At 41.2% G+C, this 27,204-nt stretch overlaps 1 protein-coding gene across 1 annotated transcript in view; it reads right to left on the minus strand.

Annotated features, from left to right (window-relative positions):
- KCTD8 (potassium channel tetramerization domain containing 8) overlaps window positions 1–26,318 on the minus strand; it is a 160,381-nt gene extending 134,063 nt beyond the window's left edge. Inside the window, exon 1 of the mRNA XM_030565549.1 lies at window positions 25,337–26,318. Coding sequence (XP_030421409.1) covers window positions 25,337–26,198 — 862 coding nt within the window. The 5' untranslated portion in view covers window positions 26,199–26,318. The remainder of the gene's footprint in view (window positions 1–25,336) is intronic.
- Window positions 26,319–27,204: the final 886 nt, after the last annotated feature.

The following is a 27,204-nucleotide window of genomic DNA, read 5'->3' on the forward strand; positions in this document are numbered from 1 at the left end:
TGGGCTCTGAAATCAACACTTAGTGCCTACTATTCAAAAGTGCTGAGCACCTGAAAGTTCCCACTGAACTCCACTTAGCCTTCTGAAAATTGTCCACTTTTGGGGGTACCTAAGTATAGATCTAGAAGCCTAACTTTACATTCTTTTTTGTTAAGATATTGGCTTTGGGTCATAAAGAACAGTAAGAACTATTTGTTAGTAGTTTTGTCACTAAAAAAACCCTAGTTTTTTTTAAACACATTAAAAAATAGCAAAATAATGGCAAATCCTGTCAAACTGCAGAAGATTTTAGACTTTTACAAGAAGAGAAACCAAGCAGTTTTACTCATATCATCCACAGTACTAACAATTGCAGAGTTACTACTTTTCACTCACATCTGAAAGTACTCCAAATCATTTAATTTACAAAATGAGTTTTCCAGGTTACCATATGCCAAGAGCAAGACAACTTCAGACTTTCTACTCTACTCCATATCTTGTAGCTGGATTTAAGTTCATTTTAGAACTTTAACAGCAGGATCTGGGATGTAGGAACAGTGTATCATTCAGTTTATTCAGCTGGGGGGGTTGTTTATACCTCTTTATCTATCTACAAGCAAGAACTTTTATCTTCCTGCTTTCCAGTTTAAAAAGTGAATAAACTGAAGTACTGAATTAATTTTTTTTAAAATCCAAGGAACAATTCCTATTTTATATTTTTAAAATATTCATGAAATTGTACTGCTCATGAAAAATGCCATCTTAACAACCCTTGGGATTTAAGACCCTAATCCTGGAAAGACGTTTGCATGTGTTTGATTTTGTGCACTGAAGTCAGTAGCACTCTTCACTATGCATATGGTTAAGAATGCATGTAAGTCTTTGGAGTATGGGATCTAAGTTATCTGCTTATATTCATAGAAAATGTTTAGATTCAGGAACAATTTAATCTTTCCCATACATCCCTACCAATCCATCTAACCTGACACAAATGGACTACCTACAAAAGGTCAGTCCTTGGCCTCTCTCCTTATATTAGCAAATGGTACCAAATACAGTTCTGGAAGAGATCAGCAGTTTCACTATTTCTTCTGTAAGATGTTGCATTCACCAAAGCAGGAAAACAATAAAGTTGATTCTAAAAAAAATGGTGCACCAGGAATGTACTCTCACAGATATAGTAGGTTTTATTTATCATTTATGGCAATAGCATTTTATTAATATGCTACCCAAATGTTATCTGGGTCTGATTTATAGTGGATTTATAGCCAGAATTCAGTCTAGCTTCCACTAATTGGAGGGGGGAAATTGAACTCACACAATTAAATGTGGTCACATTATAATTTGTGTTGCCAGGGTGCCTAGAAGCCTTAGTAGTGAGTGGACCAAGGAATCACCACACAAGGTGCTGTACAGACACAGACCACAAACACAGTTTGTTAAGGCCCTTGGGGAAGGGACCAAGGATAAGACAAGAGACAAGTGGATACAAACCAACTGACAGTGGAATACAAGAAAACACCATATTATTGGTTAGCATGATAGGCAGTGATCTCAGTGCATCGACAGCCTAACCATTATCAAGATTTTTGTAGGTATCACAGAAAAGAAGATTTTTGAGGAACATAATTAGTTAGTTTTGCAGATGTGTATGGAGACCTCCAACCAACTGTGAGGGGCAGCATGAGAGAAAGCATGAAGGTCCTTGTTTGAAACTTTAAAAAGCAGGTGATGTAGGCTAATGTGATGGAAGACCAGAGTCAACAGCTTGATTGTGAATGACAGATAGGGTGCGGACAGGCAATGAAAGGCCTTGAAAGTGAAAACAAGCATCTTACTTTTGATGTGATAGAGAAGGGTGACCCTAGTGATTGGTTACAAAAAGGGGTGACATAATCAAAGCAACAGGGTAGGAAAATGATCTTTGCAACAGCAACATGAATAGATACGGGGGGCAGGGGGAGGCAAGACTGCATTTGTCAAGACCACAGAGAAGGATGTTGCTGCAGCTGAGATGTGATGAGAACCTGGGTGAGATTTTTAGCTATGTAGACAACATAAAAGAATGATACCTTAGAGATGCTTTGCAGAGAGAATTGACAAGATATAGATATGGCCTGGATGTGAGGACATAGAGAGACATCAGAATAACAGATGACATCCTGGGGTGAGTAACAGGCAGGATGGTGATATTGTCTATAGTGATTAAGAAAGAAGTAGCAGGGAGACCTGAAGGTGGGGGGGAAGATTCAGAGGTCAGTTAGCTATGTCGAACTTAAACTGAAGAGTAGAAGGAGTGATTTGAGAGGTAGAAGAAGAAACAGGAGGGGACAGGGTCACAGAAGCAGAGGGAGGACACGATTTCAAGAAGAGCACGGCAGTTGTTCTGGTAGGCAGCAGACAGGTCACGGAGAATGAAGGAGTAGAGGTTCTGAGCTTCGGCCAGGAAGAGGTCACTGGAGATTTTAGCAAGAACAATTTCAGTGGAGTACAAGGGGCAGAAGCCAGATTGAAGAGGGACTACAATGGAATTGGAGGAGAGGAACTCCAGAAAAGGACTGCAAACAGCACGTGATAAAACTTAGAGATGAAAGGGAAATGGGATTTGGGGCCAACAGCGGGGGTTTTAAGATGGAAGAGACTAAAGCATACTTGTATTGCAAAGAGAAAGAGCCAGAGGAGAGTAGGAGGTTAAGGAGAAGAGTAAGGGAGAGGATGAGAGTGGGCCCAAGGGAGATCAAGAGATGGGAGGGGGTTATTAGGTGAAATGGAGGGGTTAAAGGAGGAAAGCTGATGAGAAATATCTGCATCTTTGACAGGGGAAAAGGAGATGAGAGTTGCAGGGAAGAGAAGCCAAGCTGAGGGGATGAGGAAGGTCATGTACTTTGTCAGTTTGCTCTTGGAAGAGATAGATAAGATCTTACATGGAGGAAGCATCAGAGGCAGGAGGCGGCGATGATTAGAGGAGTGAATGAAAGGCAGTTGAGATTGCAGGTGTGAGATTCAATGAAGTTGGAGACAGTTGTTTAGCATGGAAGATGGCAGAACTTAAGAAGAAGCAAGTGAATATGGAGTAGAGGAAGTTAGGCTGGTCACAGGAATTCTACCTGAGATACTCAATAGTGTGAGACCTGGTGTGGAGGAAGCATATGAAGGGGATGACCTTAGGATGGGGTTGGCAGGGCGATTTGCACTGGGAGAGAGAGACAGAAGAGTCAAAGGTAGAGGAGAGTGAAGTTGTAGATGCTATTATTTATGAGCATAATTCTACCAATTTTGATGCCTAACTATCTCAATTGCAGGTGCTTTAAAGGTAGTTAGGAATGTAAACATGGGTATTGGAGGCTGGAGTTGAAGCTTGGCTAAAACTGATGGCGAAATAACTAGGTTCTCTCAAGATTATGTGTAAAATGTCTAAGTGATTTAATAGGACAGGCTTCAAAGTCACTTAGGGCCTTTTGAAAATCTTTTCCTGTATTATCAAATATAGGGTAAGTCGTATGTAATCACACCACCCCAAACAAAATTGTCTAATTAATAATTATCCCCAAGAAACCTCAGATAAACTCTGAAACATTATCTGACCAAACACACTGCTCTTTTCAACACATTACATCTTTAGTCTATTCATTTTAGCTCTGCCTGATGAATTTCTGCACAAAATCTGAGCAAACAGCAACCACAAACACTATGCTATTTTCAGAGACCAAATTTAGTAACAGCAAAAACTTTGCATCTTTATGTCTCACTTGCTTCTAAACGTTGTTTAAATGTATAAATAAAATTTTCAAATTTTCTCACATTCTGACTTTTAAACATACTCAAATTAACTCCCTCACTGTGCCATTGGTCACTACTTTAATATAAGTACTCACTCAGGATTAAGTCCTGCAAGCTCAGTCTGGAATCTGAAAGTGAAGGCAAGTTCTTTCTGATTTACATACCACCCACAACAGAGATTCTGCAATCAGATTTAGTTAATAATTCTGTTGATGAAGCATGCCCCAGAAGACACTCCAGTTATTTCTCCTGGGGCAACTGAACTGGGAAAGCACAGCTAAGTATTTGCACTTCTGTCTACCTGATTACTTGCACAAATGCTCAGATGAAGAGCGGTACTCAAAAATGCCCTCTCCAAACTAACTTTATGCGGCTTCCCTTGTCAATGTACCAGAGATGTTCAGAAAGGTTTCTTGTTAATTAAAATAATACTTTCTAAATGCATCTGACTGGCTCAATTTACAATAATTCTATGTAAGAATGGGCATATAAGGGAACGCTTAAAACTCTCTAGTTAAAATATGTTTCAGAGCGTAGATCCACTGATGAAGTGGGTTATAGCCCTGTCATAAACAGATAGTTAAAAGAGGCATTAACCCTTACCTATAAAGGGTTAAGAAGTTCACCTAGTCTAGCTGACACCTGACCAGAGGAACCAATGGGGGAACAAGATGTTTCAAAAGGAAGGAGGGAAGTTTCCTTTGTTTAGTCAGTTTCAGTTTCAGCCGGAGTGAAAAAGATCAAGGAACAAGCCTCTTATCAGAGTAGTAAGTTTTAGAAAGGGATAAATAGGTTTATGTTTATTTTCTTTTGTAACTTGTCTTGGTGCCATTAAGGGAATTATCAAATTGGGTATTTTTGTGTGTATTAAGATTTTTGCCCAAGGGAACATCCTGTGTTTTCTATCTGTTGTCTGTGAGATCAGTTGTATGCTGTCTCCCACAGGTTATTTTTTCTTTTACCTTTCTTTTCTTTAATTAAAAGCCTTCTTTTTAAGAACCTGATTGATTTTTCCTTGTTTTAAGATCCAAGGGGATTGGATCTGGACTCACTAGGAATTGGTGGGGGAAAGGAGGGGGGATGGTTAAATTCTCCCCGTTTAAAGATCCAAGGGATTTGGATCAGTGTCCACCAGGGAATTGGTGGAGAAGTCTCTCAAGGCTACCCAGGGAGGGGAAGGTTTTTGGGGAAAAGAGAGTGATCCAGGTTCTCAGAAATTCTGGATGGTGGCAGCGAGACCAGATCTAAGCTGGCAATTAAGCTTAGACGTGTCCATGCAGGTCCGCACATCTGTACCCTAAAGTTCAGAGTGGGGGTGAGACCTACGACAAGCCCACAAAAGCTTATGCTCAAATAAATTTGTCAGTCTCTAAGGTGCTACAAGGACTCCCTATTGTTCTAGTTAAAATATGTTTCAACATTAGTACTAGGTTCACAACACTTTTACTCCTGCATTCACAACACTCTGTTTTATCTTACTGCAAGTTCTCTGACACAATGTCACAGAACTAAGAGGCAGAGAGACACACTGCATGAAAATAAAAGCAGGTAGAAACAGTAAAAGAACATAAACTACTCAGAATGGGAAAAGAGAAGAGACGTGCCAACACCTCATCCCAATTTTTGTTTTCCATATTTATAGAAATAATACATTTTTGTTAAAGAAAATTTAGTATTAGACTTGTTTTTAATGAAAAAACATCCTAGCTACAGATTTGGAATGTTTAGATACCAGATCTCTCTACTGGTCCAAAAACTACAGAAAAATTACCTGTTTTCCCCATACTCTCTCTTCCCCATTTCATATACAAGACTACAGCACAAAAAACTTATAGACTAGAAAAAAGGAAACAATATTCATTTAAGTTTTCACGCTCTTAATTTGTTACATGTACAGAGGATTGAAGACATGTATAAACATAAATAGTGATCAGATTCAGAAACACAGAAGTGTTGTGACTATCTTGTAGGTTAATTTTCTCTTGGTAGTCACTGACGTCCAGAATTTGAAAACCACAGAAATATATATGTATAACTTGCACAAAAAAGTCTGTTGTGTGCAAAATTTACTTTTTCAATCTGGCTTTCCAGTCAGCTAGGTTATTGTTTCTAATGCTGTTGACACTAGCATTGGTTTTTATGAGCTAAAAGGCAATCCTGAGAAGCATGATTTGGCCAGAATTGGCCTCAATCTCCTGGTGACTATTAAAAGCAATCCGGGAGATTTTAATAAGCCAAATGTCCAGTCAGCGATGCAGCGGGACTAAGGCAGGCTCCCTACATGCCCTGGCTCCGTGCAGCTCCTGGAACTGGTCAGCATGCCCTGGTTCCGCACGCTGCCCCTGCGCCCCATCCCAAGCACTGACTTCGCAGCTCCCATTGGCTGGGAACCACTCCTGACTTGCTGGCCACTTCCAGGAGCCACGCAAGGTAAGCAGCGCCTAGCTAGAGCCCACATCCCTCACCCCCTCCCACATCCCAAACTCCTGCCCCTGCACCCCAAACCCCCTCCTGCACCAGCCTTGAGCCCCCTCCTGCACTCCAAACCCCTCAGCCCTAACTCAGAGCCTGCACCCCCAGCCGGAGCCCTCACCCTCCTCCTACACACCAACACTCTGCCCCAGCCCGGTGAAAGTGAATGAGGGTGTGGGAGAGTAAGCAACAGGAGGAGGGGGGATGGAGTGAGCAGGGGTGTGGCCTCAGAGAAGAGGCAGGGAAGGAACATGCCCTCGGGGAAGAGGCAGGGCAAGAGGCAGGGCAAGGGTGTTTGGGTTTGCGTGATTAGAAAGTTGGCAACACTACTTAGAACATAGTTTTTTATCCATCATTCACACGCACACACGCACACACGCACACTAGAATCACAACTTCTAGCTTGTGATTCTACTTATTTTGCCAGTGTCATCAAGATAACTAAAGCTGCTTGTGTTTCAGGAAAAAAAAGGAAAAGTGTCAGAATTCAGCTGTTTACAAGAAACAGAATATGCAGAGTAGAACAGTGGTGCCGGAATCAGCATTTCCCCCCAATATTGATTAAAAAGTGTGAAAATCAGCACTTTTCCTGCATGCATTTTACTGTCCTACAAGGTGCTTTTAAAATAGCAGTTTTTGTTGTCTGACCCTGTTCTCTCTTTTCATTGATATGGTCTGCAAAAAGTCAATTGGTAGTTGCCATTATAATTGTAGTATCAGTGTCACTCTTTGAAAATCACTGACTGTATATAAATTACTAGACCCAACAAGAGTGAACTTATTCAAACTACTTAATTTAAATATTTATTTTTAATAAGAGGTGAGCATGCAGAAACTCCGTTCATGCTCAACCAGCTTTCAGAAAGTTACCAGGAAAGATCACAAGGTTGTCAAAACCAGAAATGCAAAACAGGGCTTTAATTTCAGTTTTAGATATTTTAAAATCCCAGCAGAAAACAAAATATAAATCATGCCAGGAAAGATTAGGGAAAGTTCTTTTCCCACCTGAAAATGAACTTAAAACAACAGGAACTATGTAACTCCTTTGGCTAGCAAGATTGCTTGTAAAGTGTAATCCTGAAACAGTAATTTAATTATCATAGAGTTCAATTTTATTATCATCACATCTGTGGAACCCTCACCCATGAGAAGAGAGGTTGCTATACAAGTGTTCATAATTTTGATAGACTGTTGCATAAGGAAGAGCAACCAAAAACATTTCATTGTAAGTTCAATATTATGTCAACCCTGATAACAAGGCTGCATTGTGCTTCTTTTCCTAACTTCACTGAATCTTAATAACACTCTCTCCACACTTTACTGCAATTAATAAAAAAAAACAGTTTGTATCCCAGGAATAGTCTTCTGCAAAGGACAAGCTATTACTCCACATATTTTGGGGACTATGCCTAGTTATCTGAACTGGTTTTAAATACCATTTTAAATAATGAAGTTCAAGTTAACAGGGTTTAAATACTGTTTACCTGTCCACTATGGACAATGAGCCAAATTCTGCACTGATTTACACCCCATACATTCCCATTGACTCGAATGTGGTGGAAGTCAAAGAATTTTAAAAACAACATCTTCCTAATTTAGACTTTAAAGTTAATATAATAGACCATTTATTTTATGGTGTCCACAGTGTGCTAGCTGACACTGTAAAAATAAATATAATCCATTCTTACACTACCTTTCAATTCTAAACTATGATGACCTGTTTTTAATCTGTGTCACTTGAACGTGTTTAAAATTATGTTTAAACCATGTTAACAGTATTGGCTTTGTGACTATAATGTTTTGATTATTTATTTTTAAAGCTTGATCACTCTTTAGTAAAGTAATGCATTCCCAAAATGAACGTTCTATTTAATGACTGTGGTTACACTTGTGTAAAACTAACATTAGTGGGCACTAAGATGTTTCATTGCATGCCAAATCTCTGCATGTGAAAAACAACAACATTAAAACACAAAAGACTACATGTCATAAACAGATAAGAAAAGTTAATAGCAAAGAAGTACTTTACATCTCTCTAACTGTAAAGGGTTAACAAGTTCAGTAAGCCTGGCTGTCACCTGACCAGAGGACCAATCAGAGAACAGGATACTTTCAAATCTTGAGGGAGGGAAGTTTTTGTGCTGTGCTGTTAGTTTTGGTTGTTGTTCACTCTGGGGGCTCAGAGGGATAGACGTGCAACCAGGTTTCTCTCCAATCTCTCCAATACAGGCTCTTATAAGTTCAGACTAGTGAGTACTAGGTAGATAAAGCGAGTTAGGCTTATGGTTGTTCTCTTTATTTGCAAATGTGTATTTGGTTGGAAGGAGTTCAAATGTGTATTTGGCTGAAAGGAGTTCAAATTGGTATTTTGCTGAAAAGATTCTAATTTGTACTTGTATACTTAGGCTGGGAGGGTATTCCCAGTGTCCATAGCTGAAAGACCCTGTACCTATTCCATCTTTTTTAAAATTTACAAAGATAATTTTTACTGTTTTTTCTTTCTTTAATTAAAAACTTTTCTTGTTTAAGAACCTAATTGTTTTTTTATTCTGGTGAGACCCCAGGGGACTGGATCTGGATTCACCAGGGAATTGGTGGGGAGAAAGGAGGGAAGAGGGAGAGAGAGGCTGATTTCTCTCTGTGCCAGGATTACTTTCTCTCAGGAAGAGTCTGGGAGGGGGAAAGAGAAGGAGGGAGGAAGGTGAATTGTCCTCTCTGTTTTGTGATTCAAGGAGTTTGAATCACAGTGATCTTCCAGGGTAACCCAGAGAGGGGAAGTCTGGGAGAGGCAACGGTGGGGGAAAGAGTTTACTTTCCTTGTGTTAAGATCCAGAGGCTCTGGGTCTTGGGCATCCCCAGGCAAGGTTTTTGGGGGACCAGAGTGTACCAGGCACTGAAATTCCTGGTTGGTGGCAGCGCTACAGGTTCTAAGCTGGTAATTGAGCTTAGAGGAATTCATGCTGGTACCCCGTCTTTTGGACGCTAAGGTTCAGAGTGGGGATTCTACCATGACACTACATAAATAGAATGTTAGGACTGACACACATGCAAAGCTATTCTGAGCTGAAGCTGTCAAAATACTTAAAACTAGTCCTTACTGTGCAAGTCACTGTAATACACATGGTTCCTGTCAAAGGCTCCCACAACACTAAGTAATACTAAATACTTGGAATATTATTCTACTACTCTTAACACTGTAAAGTGATACCTCAATACAGTAAACATTTTATTTGACCCATATATGCTAAATCTATAAGGAAGTAGGAGGGAAGGAATATTCCAGTTCTTCAAATTTCATAATTTTTATCTTCTTAATTTTACATTACAGTGTATATGAAAAAAGAAAATATTTTAAAAGCAGGTAGACCTCAGCACATTCAGAGAAAGGCCATTTTAACTGATGTTCACTTAAATGAAATTTGTTACACTCATTCCAAGAATGGTCAGCAAGTTGTACTCTCGTGCTCTAGGTAACTAGAATTTTCCAATGAGCTCACCACTGTAGTATCAGAGCTCCTTATAAGTTCTAAAAGTAAACACGTTAAGTATCTTTATGTTTTATTATTTGTATTCCAATAATGCCCAAAAGTCTGAAACAGAACTGGATGTACATTGTACTAAACATTGTGCAAACAAGCAGTTTTTCTAAATGAGCAAAAAAAGATGAATTCTTCAAATGAGTTTGCTGAGTCAATAAAAACAAACAAAAACCATAGCACCTGCGTACATAGGTGGACATTATTTTGACCATTTGAGCTGGTCATATTATAGTTTCCTAGGCACATTTGTCCTGTCTTGCACACCCTTTCTGCAGGGGAAGGAAGAACAGATACTTTCCACCCCTCCGCCCCCACCCCCAGGTGGGCAAGGAGTGGGTGGAGAGGTGTGGGTTACTGGATAGAACTTTGACAGAAGTGTGTGAGGAGGATCTTGATAAGGAACAGTAGCAGATGATTCCTTCCCCTCTGGAGTAAGGGGGGAAATTAGGGAAGAAACTGTGACTATTAGTTGCCTGAGTTTCTCCTGGGATGGTGCAGGTATGTGCTGCCCCCTGTTGAGGGGGATGCAAGTCTCAGTCTTGTCTTTGCGTAAGAAGAGGGCAGCACTGGGTTTCTGGTTCCTCAAGGAAGTTCTGAGAAGTATAGGGAGGTCACTCACCAGCCAGTGCTCCCTCACATGAATAAGCATGGTGTAGCAGTGTCTTCAACTGGCACCACCTGTCAATAGCCTCTCTGAGCCTATGGTGCCTTACCTCTTCTCACAATTCAGCCCTCCATTGAGGTCATTTATAGTCCTGCCTCTTCCAGGCTAATAATAAGTCCAATAAAACAAGTCTAATGATCTTATCCCAGGCTTTCAGTCCCACCCTGGGCTCAAAAGTCTGTCTCTCTCTTTGTATCCAGGGGCCTTTACACCCCCTTTCTTGGGGTCAGAAAAGGAACCAAGGCCATCCCTCTACTCTGTGTTCCAATCCAAGGACCCTATATTCAGCAGCTAAGGTCTGCTTCCTCAGATTCACTGCTGAGTCCCTAGTCCACTTTCTGCCTTCATCTGCCTCCAGGCCCCTTTCAGAGAGCAACTATTTACAATGTTTTCTCCCTGAGGCTATCAGCACTTTGTGCCACTTTCTGCCACTGAGAGTGATGCAAAGTCCTCCCTCAGCCCTGCTCTATGCTTCAAATGTAGGTTGACAGTGGTCAAGGGTGTGAACAATTCACACACCCCCAAGCACCACAGTTAAGTCAACCTAACCCCCAGAGTAGATGCAGATCGAAATAATTCTTCCATCAACCTACCTACCGCTGCTAGGGAAGGGAGTGCATTCCCTACATTGATAGGAAAACCTCTTTTGTCACTGCAGTAAGCATCTATGCTACATTACTAGCTGTAATGTAGACATGGCCTTAGACTCCCTGACAGCAGCCCATTCTGCTTTGTCTCCGGGCTTTTATCCCAGCTCTTGATAGTCCACCAATTAGCTGTAGTCCCCTTAGTAACTGGCAGGGTGGGGTTTACACACCCCACCGCAGGAAGGGATTTATATGCTTACCTAAGGCTACGTATACTCTACCGCCTATGTTGGCAAAACTTATGTCATGCAGGGGGGTGAATATTTCACCCCCCCCCGAGTGACGTAAATTACACCGATATAAGTGCTAGTGTGTATCGCACTATGTTGGCGGGAGAGCTTATGCTGCTCACAGGCATCAGTTTTTCATGCCAACTGGAGAGCTCTCTCCCGTCAGCACAGAGCATCTTCATCACATCTGCTAGTTTATGGGAGAATAGCCAGTAATGGCCTAGTCCTCCTTTGAAGTGAATTAAAAGCAGAGGGTACTGAACAAAATGCTATAGCTATTGCGTATTTCAGAGGATCAGCTCCAAAGACATCAACAGAGAGAGAGCAAATGAAGAGTTTTACTCTAAATGAGCACACTCCGATATTATGAGTAGCAGAAGAGGCAATTAATAAGCTATATTTATGGATGATCTATACTTATCTGTGAACTACAGATTTAGCCAAAAGAAAAACAATCCACAAGAGAGATGTCACAAATTAAAATCACAGAGCGGATACAAATGAGAAATGAGGAATCATGAGGCAATACTCTGGAAAAGGGCAAATATAGTGCCCATCTATAAAAAGGGAAATAAAAACAACCCAGGAAACTACAGACCAGTTAGTTTAACTTCTGTGCCAGGGAAGATAATGGAGCAAGTAATTAAAGAAATCATCTGCAAATACTTGGAAGGTGGTAAGGTGATAGGGAATAGCCAGCATGGATTTGTAAAGAACAAATCGTGTCAAACCAATCTGATAGCTTTCTGTGATAGGATAACGAGTCTTGTGGATAAGGGAGAAGTGGTGGATGTGGTATACCTAGACTTTAGTAAGGCATTTGATACGGTCTCGCATGATATCCTTATCGATAAACTAGACAAATACAAACTAGGCAAATACAATTTAGATGGGGCTACTATAAGGTGGGTGCATAACTGGCTGGATAACCATACTCAGAGAGTAGTTATTAATGGCTCCCAATCCTGCTGGAAAGGTATAACAAGTGGGGTTCCGCAGGGGTCTGTTTTGGGACCGGCTCTGTTCAATATCTTCATCAACGACTTAGATGTTGGCATAGAAAGTACGCTTATTAAGTTTGCAGATGATACCAAACTGGGAGGGATTGGAACTGCTTTGGAGGACAGGGTCAAAATTCAAAATGATCTGGACAAATTGGAGAAATGGTCTGAGGTAAACCGGATGAAGTTCAATAAAGACAAATGCAAAGTGCTCCACTTAGGAAGGAACAATCAGTTTCACACATACAGAATGGAAAGAGACTGTCTAGGAAGGAGTATGGCAGAAAGAGATCTAGGGGTCATAGTGGACCACAAGCTAAATATGAGTCAACAGTGTGATACTGTTGCAAACAAAGCAAATGTGATTCTGGGATGCATTAGCAGGTGTGTTGTAAACAGGACACAAGAAATCATTCTTCCGCTCTACTCTGCGCTGGTTAGGCCTCAACTGGGGTATTGTGTCCAGTTCTGAGCACCGCATTTCAAGAAAGATGTGGAGAAATTGGAGAGGGTCCAGAGAAGAGCAACAAGAATGATTAAAGGTCTTGAGAACATGACCTATGAAGGAAGGCTGAAAGAATTGGGTTTATTTAGTTTGGAAAAGAGAAGACTGAGAGGGGACATGATAGCAGTTTTCAGGTATCTAAAAGGGTGTCATCAGGAGGAGGGAGAAAACTTGTTCACCTTAGCCTCTAATGATAGAACAAGAAGCAATGGGCTTAAACTGCAGCAAGGGAGATTTAGGTTGGACATTAGGAAAAAGTTCCTAACTGTCAGGGTAGTTAAACACTGGAATAAATTGCCTAGGGAGGTTGTGGAATCTCTATCTCTGAAGATATTTAAGAGTAGGTTAGCTAAATGTCTATCAGGGATGGTCTAGACAGTATTTGGTCCTGCCATGAGGGCAGGGGACAGGACTCGATGACCTCTCGAGGTCCCTTCCAGTCCTAGAGTCTATGAATCTATGAATATGATATCAAGCAAAATCAGAAACTTTAAAAACAGAAGAAATGAAACAAGTGCACTAAGAAGAGACCCAGGAAGCTCAGCTACCAACTATCAGACTGAGCCAAGCTCTGGAAGAAAATTTTTAGAAAACAGAAGCAGGAATAATCCTGATCAGCAACTCCATACTTAAGAAGATTTGTGGCACAGATTTAAAAAAAAAAAAAAAAAAAGGTACCATGCCATTATAAAATATGTTGCAATAAGGATCCTAAAGAAGGTTGAGGTTTATCACCAATTATAATTCACACTGGAATTTGTCACCACCGAAAAATCATTTTATATGATCAGTGGGACTACTTGTGGTGTAGGGTACTACTCAACAGGAGGGTAACAGAATTGAGCTCAAAATGAGAGTTAACTTGCAAAATTATAATAAAAATGATTAAAAATTTCCATGTATCTGAGGAAAATAATATGAGAAAATTAAGGCTTTCAAATGATTAAAAAAAACTGTAATTAATCACAAGATTTAAAAAAACAGTTGTGATTACAATTTTAATTGCACTGTTACACAATAATGAAATAACAATTTAAAAATGTATTATAAATATTTAGATATTTTTCTACATTTTCAAATATATTGATTTCAATTACAACACAATACAAAAGATACAGTGCTCACTTTATATTATTTTAATTACAAATATTTGCACTAGTCAAAAAATGAAGAAATAGTATTTTCTCAGTTCACCTTATACAAGCATTGTAATGCAATCTCTTTATTGTGAAAGTACAACTTATCAGTATGGAATTATTTGGGTTTTTTACGTAACTGCACTCAAAACCAAAGTTTTAGAACCTACAAGTCCACTCAGTCCTACTTCTTGTTCAGCCAATCGCTAAGACAAACAAGTTTGTTTACATTTATGGGAGATAATGCTGCCCACTTTTTATTTACAATGTCACATGAAAGTGAAAACATGGCACTGGTGGAGTCGGTGTAGCAAGATATTTATGTGCCAGATATGATAAATATTTGTATGCCCCTTCATGCTTCAACTTGTAGGGTCTAAAATTTTACAAATATTTTGTTTTTGAGTGCAGTTACTAAAAAAAAAAATTCTACATTTGTAAGATTGCACTACAGTACTTTATATATTTTGTAATAACATTTCTGTATCAAATTAAAATACTATTACTTTTATCTTTTTTACAGTGCAAATGTGTGAAATAAAAAATATAAAGTGAGCACTGTACACTTTGTATTCTATGTTGTAATTGAAGTCAATATATTTGAAAATGTACAAAAACATCCAAGAATATTTGTAATAAATTTAAATTGGTATTCTACTATTGTTTAACAGTGCAATTAAAACTGTGATTAGTCATGACAAATTTTTTTAGTCTAGTTAATTCATTTTGAGATAACCGCAAGCATTAACTGCAATTAATTGACAGCCCTAGAAAAACTGTACAAAATAGTAGGGAGGAACCTGGAAAGCAGTAATGCTGAAAATGAGCTAGGGAAGACAATGGACAGCAGATTAGACAGAAGAAGTTTACTATGTGACAGCAGAAAAGCCCAGTGCAATTACAGCTGTGTACACAGTGGTGCCATGGGACAGAACAAGGGCATAACGGTACCTCTCTCTGTAGTCCTGGAGCAGCTGCACGTAGAATATTGCATTTAGTTATTTGCCATAGAAACACTGGAAAAACTGAAGAAATTTCAGGAAAGAATGAAAATGGTCAGAGGCTGAGATTTCTGAAGTATGAAGACATTAAAAGAATTAAATACGAATGTCTAGTCTAACAAATTGCTAGTAGGGAGAGAGAGAAATACAAATATTAGAAGGCTGTAAATACCAAGTATGAAGATAAATTATTTAAATTAGTACAAATAATATAACCAGGAGTATTATTATTTTTTAATATAAGTAGAACGATAGTGCCAATGGGCCAGCTGACAATATGACCCCATTGTGCTAGGCACACAGGGAAATAGATAGTGCCTGCCCCACAGAGCTTACACTCTAAACAGACAAGACAGACAAAGAATAGCGGAAGGGATACAACACAGCAGCAGAGTTAACGATGGGTTGGTCTGCAAGTCTCATGTTAGAGAAGGTGGTGGCCATCCCCTGGAGATGGGGTCTAGTTTGGACCCTATCTCCTCCCCCAGATAATACTGCTGAGGCTATTTCTTCTGTTTGCTCTGACCCCCAAAGTAGAATAATGTTAAGAAAAAAAACAAAAAAATGGACAAAATTAAAGTAACCTTCAGAAAAAAAAATACTGTCCGTAAGATCTACTAGGCTGGATAACAGTCTCCCATAGGAAGTGGTGGAACGGTAGATTGAAAAACTAGATTGAACAAAACCCTAGTACAATAGGGCACTAGCTTGTGTTTTCAGAAAGATGTTCTATATGACCTAATACATCTTTCCTATCTTTAACTTCTATGATAGATAATTTATCTATGGTTATCCCATACTGACTCCCCTCATAAATGAAGTGTCATAAGTACAGATGGCCAAAAAATATTCAAATTCCAACATTTTTGAAAGGAAAAAGCTTTTGTTTATGTGGTTTTGCTGGGTTTTTTGTTTGTTTTGTTTTTTTACAAAAAATTCTCAGTTTCGAACAGCTCCAGTCATAAGAAGTAAGTCATCACATTGGCACAGTATGAATTGTAGCGATACACACACACACACTTTTTTTCTTTCTCCAGTTTTGCAGCACTCAAACAGTTCTACAGACATCTGAATAATCAGATACTTATAATGCCTTGAAAATAGAATAGGAGAAGTTTCATTTGATAGAAATAATTATTGATAACAAGGTGAGCTTATTCTCCTTTTGCTGTACATGTGAAATTCTCATCGATGTCAGTGTGGGAGTGACACTTTTCTATATATACAAGCTTTATATTTTAAAGTCTTTGTAAAAATGATAACACGTGAGAGAGAGTCCGCCAACATTCTGCAGTGGGAATCAGTGTATTCTTCTGTCCAATATTGCTCCCCAAAAATGCTGTGTCCATATCTATGAAACAGACTTTATTCATTAGTTCCCATATATTAGTTAAAAAACTTAAAAATTGACATAATTACTACAAACAACATAAAAATAACAAATTATCACTGCTTGGCCCCGGCTGGTATGGCTATATATTAAAAACAATTAAGAATCTGAACCTTCCTCTTTTCCAGAATTACTGAAATCCAAGCAAGAATACCAATTAAGTAATAGACACTGGATTCTATCATGCATATGTTCACTCACGAACGTTAAAATTTCCCCTTGCAGAGAGAACTAACACAGGCCTATACACCACTTAAATCTTTTAATGAAGTCTTATTTTGAGGCCTTAAGTGTTGCATATGCTTTTTGCTGGTCATTTACATAGGACTGAATTTCACCCATTGTTAGATTCTACTTATGGGAGTAGACTCATTTAGGTTACGGAAAAAATACGAGTAAATTAATTCTATAATCCTTAATGATTATACAGGATGCAAAACCTAAAAAGGACAGTGATATTTAGTTGATTAAAATTAAAAAAAAAACAAAAAAAACAACAAAAAAAAAACCAGTCAAGTACACACAATATGCAAATAAGAGTGTTGACCCTGCACTAGTTATCACTGCTTCAGTTTGGACACGAGTTTTTTCTGTTCATTCAACCAGCATATGATTTTTAACAAGAGAGCAAATTACTTTTTCCTCAAAAAGTATACACATTTTTTATCAAACTACAAACACTTTTCCAGAAACACATTGGAATAGTTTTGGTTCGTTCAAGCTAACAGAATGCCTTATAACTTTTTAGAGGTTGAAATGTAATGTACTCCTCCGCTGGACCTACTGTTGCCAACCCTCCAGGATAGTTCTGGAGTTTCCAGAAATTAAAAATTAATCTTTAATTAATGATTATGTCATGTGATGAAATCTCCAGGAATACATCCAACCAAAATTCACAACCCTGTTTGGGCCTGGCCCAGTTTGCAAAAGAGCATGGTTTTGGAGGGACTTAAGGATTCCTGCTCTCTAAGGAAACAAAAGCTGGGATCCTTTTGAAAATTAATCCAACCTAGCAGGTGACCGTACCCTATTTTTAAATATGATTTTATTGTGGATGGTATCAAAGCTAGGCCTTACCAACATCCTGTTTAAAAAAAAAATCAGCTCATGGGTCTTGCTTGCTTTTATTAAAGTATTAAACAGAATTAAAGGGGTTCATGATACAGTTTTAATTGCAACAATGACATTATATCATTTGTAGAGAAGCTCAGATTTTATAATCAATTAATCAAATATAAAAGCAAACAAATACATACTATTATTATTTATTTTTGCATGGTTTGAAATCAATACATAAACCAAATTTATGTCTTATTTGACTAATAGGGGAAATTAATGTCCCAGAATGCTGGACTTGATAAGATAAATGAACCAAAATAGTATAACGTGGCAGAAAAAGAAATAATTTCCCCATAATAGCAATTTACAGGTGCACAGTTTGATCATCTCTTTGCATTCAGAGACTTATGTTTGGGAAGAATGACAAGAGATAGAATATGCATAATTTATTTATTTTTAGACTGAATCAAGGTGTGAGCTGTTACCACTGCAAGGCAGGATATTCAATAATTGCTTTGCTTTGGTTTTCTAAAAGCCAAGAGACTGATCAAATTGGCTATGGTCCTGTGCAACTGTCTTACAGAACCAACAAGCCTAGATCCTGACATGATCAGAAATTTTGAAATGTTTTCAGGCTGTATGGTCCGTTTTAGATGCAGGCAAACATCGATGAGGGAGTTAGTACTACACCTCTACCTCGATATAACGCTGTCCATGGGAGCCAAAAAATCTTACCGCATTATAGGTGAAACTGTGTTATATTGAACTTGCTTTGATGCACCAGAGCGCGCAGCCTTGCCCCCACCCCTGGAGCACTCCTTTATCGCGCTATATCCAAATTTGTGTTATATCAGGTGGCGTTATATCGAGGTAGCGGTGATCACCAATTTATTACCTGATGGTGGGAGGGTGGATCCAAAATATCTGCATCTATGTGGATCTACCTGTCTTCTCTCCCAAGATGATGCCACATAAGAGCCAATAGAGGCTACTTTAGCTTTTTCTCTTGATTAGAGAAATCTCCACTGAATGGCTCTGCTATCACTCTATGGCCTGGAGAGGGCCCTGGAGATTTCTGTTGACCCGCCCACCCCAGGCACACATACTAGGAACTGAGCTGTGGATTTGGCGCTTTAAGAGAAGCTGACACCTCACATAATATTTTATCAATGTGCATTTTTCCACTTTTTAAAATGTCACTGTTTTTTCTTCTTTTTTTCATTATGAAAACAAAAAGGACTATTTTAATAAAAACACGGTATTTGTTTCCTAAACGTTCATCTCTTCCCACTTATCTCTTCCCGCTGGTTATTCCCTGCTGATTATGAAGTCATTATCACTTGTCTGTGACAATTTCCACAGAAACCATAGTGATCTCATAGAGGGGTATGACTTCAGGTGGAAAATAAGCAACATAAATCCATGCAAATATCACTAGTTACAAATGGAAATGGGAAAGCAGAAAATGTTATATGTGAAACAAAAATGTCTAGACAGAAAAAAATTTAAAGATTTTCACAAGGCATTACTGGATCTTTCTTATAATTAAGATGTCAACTAAGAAGAGACAGCTTCCAGCTGAGCACCAAGATCTCAACACCCATAATTCACACTGAGTAGCAGATGTTAAATGTGAAATCCATTAAAACCAATTAGATTTTCCAGAAGAAGGTACAGTAATAGCATGTGGAGGCAATCCCATATTACACAACAGCACCAAGAAAAACAAAGAAGTCAGACAGCTCAAAATGTAAGTGGTATGTTTTATCTGAAAAGTGATCAACCAGGATCTCAGTTCTGAGCTGCCTGCAATCATTTCAAGTAAAGAACTAACTTTGGCCTACTCTTGCATTATGAAAAAACATTTTTATGGGGTGTGATGGGATGTCCACAGCACTGGAAGAGTTTAAGATGGACAGGCAGGCCAATTAACAACATGGGCTGCACCTGGAGGAGGTGCCAGGGAGCATGGAACTAATTGAGAGCAGACTCAGCTGTGCAGGAACAGGTGGGGCCTGTATAAAGCCAGGTATCTGGAAACAGATGGAGGCTAATAGGAAAGGTGGCAGGAAGCAGCCACTCCCTGAGAGAAGAGTTTGGAGCTGGTATAACCAGAGTGAGAGAGCACGGGAACCAGGTGTGGCAAGAAGCAGTCCAGAGAAGTATCAGCGAGGGTTGGTAGAGGACTGTTGAGCTGAGGGTCTCTGGGCTGGAACCTGGAGTAGAGGATAGGCCTGGGCTCCGCTGCCAGCCACTGAGGGAGTGATACTGTGGGGCAGTGAAAAGGAAGACTGCCTAGGACTGCTAGGATGAAGGAACTGTGTTACCTCGGAAGGGAGGAACACCGCATCACCTGGCCGGAGGCCTGAGTCACAAAGAGGACACTGTGGTTCCTGGGACTGACAGAGGGGATGCAGACCAGAGGGAGAGACAGGATGATGACCTACAAACCAGGAAGGGGATACTGAACTCAAGAGCTAATCCCCAGAGCAACCAGGAGGAGGAGCCAGCAGACCAGCAGTGAGTGATGCACCCTGTGAGATGAGGCAACAGGAGGAGTAGGGCAATGGTGATCGCATACTATGCGCAACCAGCCAATTAATCAACACTTTTGGATGACAGCTTGGAAATATCCTGCAGAGAAGAAGCGGGGTAGACCCCTTCTTTCTCTCCCTAACCCCATGTGTATGCATCATTATACATAGTAAGCTGTGTCACTCTGGTATCATCTGGGGCATGGGGGGGACAGATAAATTCTGTTTTATACTTGGAAGTTAACTTTCATGGGGGGATTGTACTCAATGTATCAGAGAAAAAATGCAGTTCATTCTCCTGTAGCTGTATGGGTTTCGCAGTGCCAATATGAATTAAAAAGTAAACTTATTTTGGATTACTAAACAGACATGACTTGTACTACAAGAAGCAAATCCACTGAGCACTTTTCAGAGCTGAGAACACTTTAAAGTTAAATGTTGGTCATGCAGCAATTGTATAGGTACCTACTAGCTTACACACAACTGGGGGCACTACAACCTGATTTCTTAGAGTTCTGGACAACGCTAAGGAGGAATGACTGAATCTTTGCTTTTCAGGAAACGTTAAAGCTGTTGCATGACTTCCTCGTGTGCAGTGTCAAACAAATTTTGTTTCTTGAATCAAAGTTAGACTGCAACCATCAGCCTAATTATGGATAACTGTTCTCTAAACTAAGTAAATAAAGCAGTCATAAGTGGATTTGATCTACAATAAGCTTTAAAAAATGAATATGGTAAAATTGTAGCTGATCATTTCAAACCAAAACACCTAGTAAAGTTGGAGGTATACTATTACACTAAGTTTAATTAAAAGTGAAAAGCAAAACTAAGTTTGACAGCATGAAGTTAACAGTACAATGTACAGACTAAAGGAGACATTCTCCTTCAAACTTACATCAGTAGTTCCCTATGGGTGATCAGTGCATGTATCCAAGCGCTGGATCTGACCCTAAGGAAGGTGTTTGGAAGTATATTTCTCAATAATCTAATAGATTAGTATATCTTACTAAATCGCTGTATAGCGTGTCATTCTTAGAAAACAGTTAAAGGTCCACAATCTACAAATAAACAGTCAACAAATCCTGAGGTCTCTGTGACTATTATATGACTAGAGTACAATTATTAACACTGAGCCTGGTAAGTCTGAGACTAACATGAATAACAAGATAGCTAAAAGGATTTTTTTAAGTTGTTGAAAGATGAAAACTTGAATATATAACAGCAAAATTAGGCTTCTTTCCTGCATAAACATCCAATTAACATTCTGATGTGGGACAAAAAAAAATTATAAACACAAAACTTTGTAACAGAACAAGATTCAATTCTTTTAGTGCTTTAGTTGTGAAAACATGAAGGGCTCTTATATCTTTAGGGAACCGCTCCATGGTGAGTGCAGTGTGACTACTACCAGTCTCCTCAGTGAGAGTTCTGGGAAAATCACCCTTGTAGCAGGCCCAATTTCTCCTCATGTTCCAGCATGCATAGCGGAAGTGTGGCTGCTGCACCATATTTGAAGAGATTGCAGTATCCACTCTTTTCTATGCCTAGCCAGCTCAGCTTGTGGGTAAGGAGAGGATGAGACCATGGCACTGTTAGCTTCCCCATTCCTGTGGGAGAATCTAGTGCCAGCAAATACATTAGCCCTGAGTAGTCCTTCCACTCCATGCAGGGCCGGCTCCAAGTTTTTTGCTGCCTCAAGCAAAACAATTTTCCTGTGCCTCCTCAGCCATGCCCCAGCTCTGCCCCTTCCCCGCCCCATTTCAACCCCTTCCCCAAATCCCCGACCCTGCCTCCTCCCCAGGGCATATCACATTTCCCCTCCTACCCTCCCTGGGAGGGAGGGGGGAGAAGCGGAATGGCCACGTGCTCGGGGGAGGAGGTGGAGATGAGCTGGGGATTGTGGGTCCTCTGCCCCCGCCAGATTACTTCCTGCAGCCCTCCTCACGCCCCCCCCACCGCAGCTCACCTCCGCTCTGCCTGCTACCCTAAGTGTGCCGCCTCCGCTCCGCTTCTCCCCCCTTCCTCCCAGGCCTGCCACGTGACTCAGCTGTTTTGCGGCAAATCTGGGAGGTGGGGGGGGGAGAAGCGGAGCGGCAATGCGCTTGGGGGAGCAGGCAGCAGTGGAGCGCAGGTTTGCTGGGGGGGTGGTTCCTCTGCTCCCCACCCCAAGGGTTACTTCCTGTGACCATCCCTGCACCCCCCACTGCCACAGCTCATCTCCACTCAGGGCCAGCTCCCAGTTTTTAGCACCCCAAGCAAAAAAAAAAAAGGGGGGGGAGCTGGAGTGCCGCCCCAAGCACATGCTTGGAGCAATGGTGCCTAGAGCCAGCCCTGCACTCATGGTGAGGAGTACAAAGGCAGGGGTGCAAGGGATAGCCATTCCCCCACTGTGTACTTGTGCTTGGGCCAACCACAATCTTGCCTTTACATTTCTAAAGCAAGGTAACCAATCAGACTATACTGTTTAACAATATGTGTTAATTACACCATCAATCTGAAATACAGTTTGTTTCAAAAAATGATTTAAAAGTAGTTTCAGGTAGTTCACTATGCCTTTGTCCCTCTGCCTGTTTCTGTGATTTTACAAAAATTTTTCCTCACCCTGTTGCTATGGGAAAGACCCACACGACCATTAGGGAAAACTGTCTAATTATACAAAAGAAACTATAAAATTATTCTGAACAAAGTGCTGTCAAATGCATAAACCAAACAAGCTGGAAAAAATGGGGAAAGCGTTTTTCACTAATTTCTTTCAGCTATAGGAATCTTAGGTGTTACTTTTAACAATAGTAAGTTAAAAAACAAAACCCTCAGACAGAAGGATAATTTTTAAGTTGAAATATATTTTAAAAAAATTAACCATGTTCTACTTTTTACAATTAAAAAAATGGAAAAATACAAACAAAATAAAAATTACAATGAGATCAAATTCATCCCTCATATAATTACACTGAAGCCAATGGAGTTACACCAAAGATTAATTTGCCCAGTGATGTAAAACAGAACACTGGTCTTTACAGTAACATACAACACACTGCATAATCCAAAACATTATGAAAATCACCCAACAGAGACCTACAAATAGTTCGGGGACAATAAATAATTCTGGGTCAGTTCCTACTGATGTCAGTGGCAAACTCCTCTTGTCTTCAGTGGGACAGGTTTTGACCCTAAGGGGACATTCAATTTAATATAGGGTGTGATCCTGTAAACTTGCCATGTGTAAGATTCTCATGACCCACATGAGGCTTACCAGAATCAAGACAATAATTGATATATTTAAAAAATAAAGTTACATTCCGAACTAAAAATCCTTTGTCATGAATATTTAAACTTTGCAATGCTTTAGTGGACAAGAACAGATCTTAAAGTTCTAAGAAAAAAATATGGATTAATAAATATAGTTAATAGAACCATAATATTTGTCTTTTCACATTTGAATAAAATCTTTTTAAAAATCACTATTAGATTAATATGCACACACAAATATATAATTACATACTTGGAAAGCTATTTCTGGAAAAATAGAACTTTGGATATTTTCACAGTCTCAGTAATAACTATCAGAAATTTATTATATATTTAAGCATATCTATTCATCTCTCCCACAACACAAAAGACACACAGAGGGGGAAAATTAAAATTAAAATAGTTTACAAAGTCAATCCAGAAAAGTGAAATGAAAGCCCTCCTAAAACTCAGTGTTTGTTGCCTTAGTTAAAAGCAGTGTGATTTGATAGATCTTGGGAATTAATTTTCAAAATAGCAGTTTAATACACACTGTGCTGACCATCTACATAACACAGTGTAGTATACATTATTGAATTAATTTTCCCTCTGATGGCAAGCTGTTGAAACCTATCCATTCTGATAAACACTCTGCCCAGCTATAGTTTTGTACACAAAACAGATTGCTTCATTTAGTCTTACTAGGGGAGAAGTTAGAAGTGGTTCTATCTACCACCTACTCTCCCAGGCAGATGTTTTACTAAAACATTCCTTCTGTGCTCAAAAAGCATGAAAGCATACAAGAGGAGCCACTGAATGAAAAACTATTATCTCTTCCACAGGTTTTAACTCAACTCTCCAACACATTAAAAAGGTTTAAGGCTTCTTGTGTCTTTGAAAGAAAAATCTCTGCCAACTGATTTGATGTTTTCTATCCAACTGTGTTTTCATTAGTCCAAATCGCTCTCTAGTCATCGTCCTACATAGTGCGATTTAAAGTGTGCAGTCTAACAACAAATATCCACATTTCATCTGCCATTTTCGAAAGACTCGAGGTCTGTAAGTATACCACAGTACACTACAAAAGAATTATTTAAGGGACTATGTATATGCCATGGAGTTTTCTTCTTTGATACCCTTTAGAAGTTTATTCTCCCATCCCTGTCCAGTTCTATCCTTCACTGAAAATGTGCCCAGATGGAGTCTGTTTATTTTGCAGTTAATGAGAACGGAAGGAAATGTAGCGATAAATATTAAAACCTTTCCTTGCTTCCAGCACTGCTGTTTTAATCTTTGCAAAGCCCAACTTGAACAAAAAACAGTGAAACCCTTGAAGTCAGACATGACTGCTCTCTCCCAAACTCACGTACATCTTTAAAGAGAGAAAGAGATAAAAGCAAGGCTGGTGGTTGTTACTCTAGACAGCTTTTGACTAGCGATAACTATGTTTTTGACGTATGATGTAAAAAAACCTATCTGAAATACTGTGGATTCACTCAGAACCTCTCTCCAGCTTCCTAACATTAGTCATTGTACCTGACAAGCACCAGCCCCGCTATTAGCCAGTGCCTGTGCACTATGCACTATTCAGAAACAATTTCTTACAAATTCCAGATTAAGCTCTTTTACATATGGTACAAATAAATACACACACCCCTTCATTGTAAAGCTATAAGTTTTCATGAATGACTGAACAAAACGCACTGTAGGAAGCAGCAATCCTATGGACATTTTGAAAGGGAAAAGCATCTGATCTGAACAAATTTGGACCACAACCTGTTCTTCCAAAGGCACCTCAGTTAGGATTACTTCCACTCTACTGCTCGGGGGGTGGGGGCTGTTCCCTTGCTTTGTCCCCATAAAGCAAAAGCAGCAGCAAAAGTAAGTGGAATTTGATGCGGGGGGAGGGAGAAGCTAACCCTTTTCTACGTCTTTAAATAGATGCTGCCAAGTCTCTCCCTCCATCCTTTGCGGGGGGGAGTGAATATTTTAAAGTATTTTTATAAGAGAGGGTTTTGCAATGAGGCATGCACAAGCTCTCACTCAGAACTGGCCCTGCTCCTGGACACTGCAATCCGGGCTGAGGAAAACACCTGCCTGCCCTATCACACATGAATACACCAAGCCCTTGGCCTGCCTCCCTGGGGACTACTGCCAGGTGGGCAACTTACTGTAGAAGATGTACTCGGTGTAGCTGCTCCAGATCTTGTCGTCCCTGTACTGGTTGATGAAGGCGGCGGTGCCGGTGGAGTTACAAGCCACCATGTGGAAGCCGGCCTCCGAGAGCCGGTCAAACGCCTGCTCCAGGTAGGTGAACTTGAGGTAGAAGCGGGAGGTGTATTTCTCCGGGGGCCGGTCGGGGTCCCGGCTCTCGTTGAGCGTCTCACCGAACACCTCCTTGGCCAGCGCGATCCTGCCGCACACCATAATCCGGGCCACCCTGCGGAACTTGGCGTCCGCCTGGTTCTCCCGCACCGTGGTGTACGAGCCCCTGTAGCCGACGGTGAGGAAGCCAGAGCGCTTCTCCGCCGCCCGCAGCAGGAGGTCGCCGCTGCCCTGCGAGTTGCTGTCCTCCAGGTCGCTCTGGCAGCCCTCGTCGTTGAGCGAGCCCTGCTTGGTGACCTTGGGGGAGAGCAGCTTGACCAGCTCCCCCAGCTGGAAGTACTCGGCCTCCCGCAGCAGCCGCTCCTTCTCCGGGAAGTGCTCGGGCAGCGCCAGCTGCTTGTCCCGCAGATAATCCAGCACGTACCTGAAGAGGAAGCCGTCGCGGTCGATGAAGAAGCGCGCCCGGCTATCCCTGGGCAGCTCCCTGGCGGCCGCCTGGCTGCCCCGGCGCGGGGAGAACATGCTGGCCAAGGTGCTGTCCGGGACGCTGAGCAGCGTGGAGTGCTTGGTCACATACACCTGGCCGCCCACGTTCAGCTCCACCACCTCGGGGAAGGGCGAGCAGGACGGCGCGGCGGAGGAGGACCCCATGTCACTGATGGGCAGGATGCTGCTGCTGCTGCCGCCGCCCGTGTCCTTCAAAGCCATGGCTGCAATGGACGGAGGGAGCGTCTCCAAGCCCCCCTCGCCCGGACGGCGCGCGTCTGCTCAGGCGGACTGGCTCCGCTCTGCTGGAGGGCTTGGCCCACGTGTGCGCCCGGCTCCGTGTCCCAGCTGCAGGGAACTTCCTCGGGGCGCGCCCTCTCCACCTCACTGCCCCATCCGGAGCGCCCCTCAGTGCCCCCCCCCCCTTCCTGGGAAGCGTCTTCCCAGGCGTGGGCTCCGCTCCCTGTCCCCAGAGAAGGTACCAGTCCCAGCGCCCCTCTGCGCCCCAGTCGGAGGGCTTTCCCAAGGCGCTGTGGCAGCAGCTGTAGCCCCTTTATCGTGCCGCGCAGTCCGCAGGAGTGCGAGGGGTGGTGTGTGGGACCAGCTCCTTCTCGGCATGAGCAGCCCTGCCTCTGCCCGCCGCTGCTTCCCCGCTGTGCCTGAGCAGCAGCAACTCCCAGCCCCAGGCAGCAGCAATTCGGGAAAGCCGCGCTGACGTCAAGCCCCGGCAGCAAGGAGAAGTGGCTGGAACTTGGCAAGCAGCTGTCACTTAAAGGGGCAACCTGAAGGGCGTTACTAGGAGTGGGTAAGAACCGGATCCTGCCAGGTTTTATCCCAGTCCCCTACATTCTGCTGCCTAAACCATTCTGGTGCGCCGCTGGGAGAAGCTGCACAGCTATTGAATTCAAACGGTAAAACTGCAGCTATGCAACCAAATATTAGCCAGATCCAGTAGGATACAGGTTGTGCTGGGAGTGGGGCAGACTTTTTTTTTTGTTTTGTAACTGAAGAATCAATAGGTCTTCTCTATTTCTGGTTATGCTTCGATATGTCTAGGTCTGGGGGGATATTTTTTTTAGTACAATGGGAATAGCTAGACTTGTTCTCTGATTAGGTAATAGAAATTGGGAATTTGAGGAAGAAATTGGCAGGATCCACACACCACATCTAGGTTTTTTTGTGGTGCTGTTGTGTCATGGCTGTCATAACATATTTCCAGATTTGGACC

The sequence above is a fragment of the Gopherus evgoodei genome, chromosome 5 (assembly GCF_007399415.2).
Source record: "Gopherus evgoodei ecotype Sinaloan lineage chromosome 5, rGopEvg1_v1.p, whole genome shotgun sequence".
NCBI classification, from domain to species: Eukaryota; Metazoa; Chordata; order Testudines; family Testudinidae; genus Gopherus; species Gopherus evgoodei.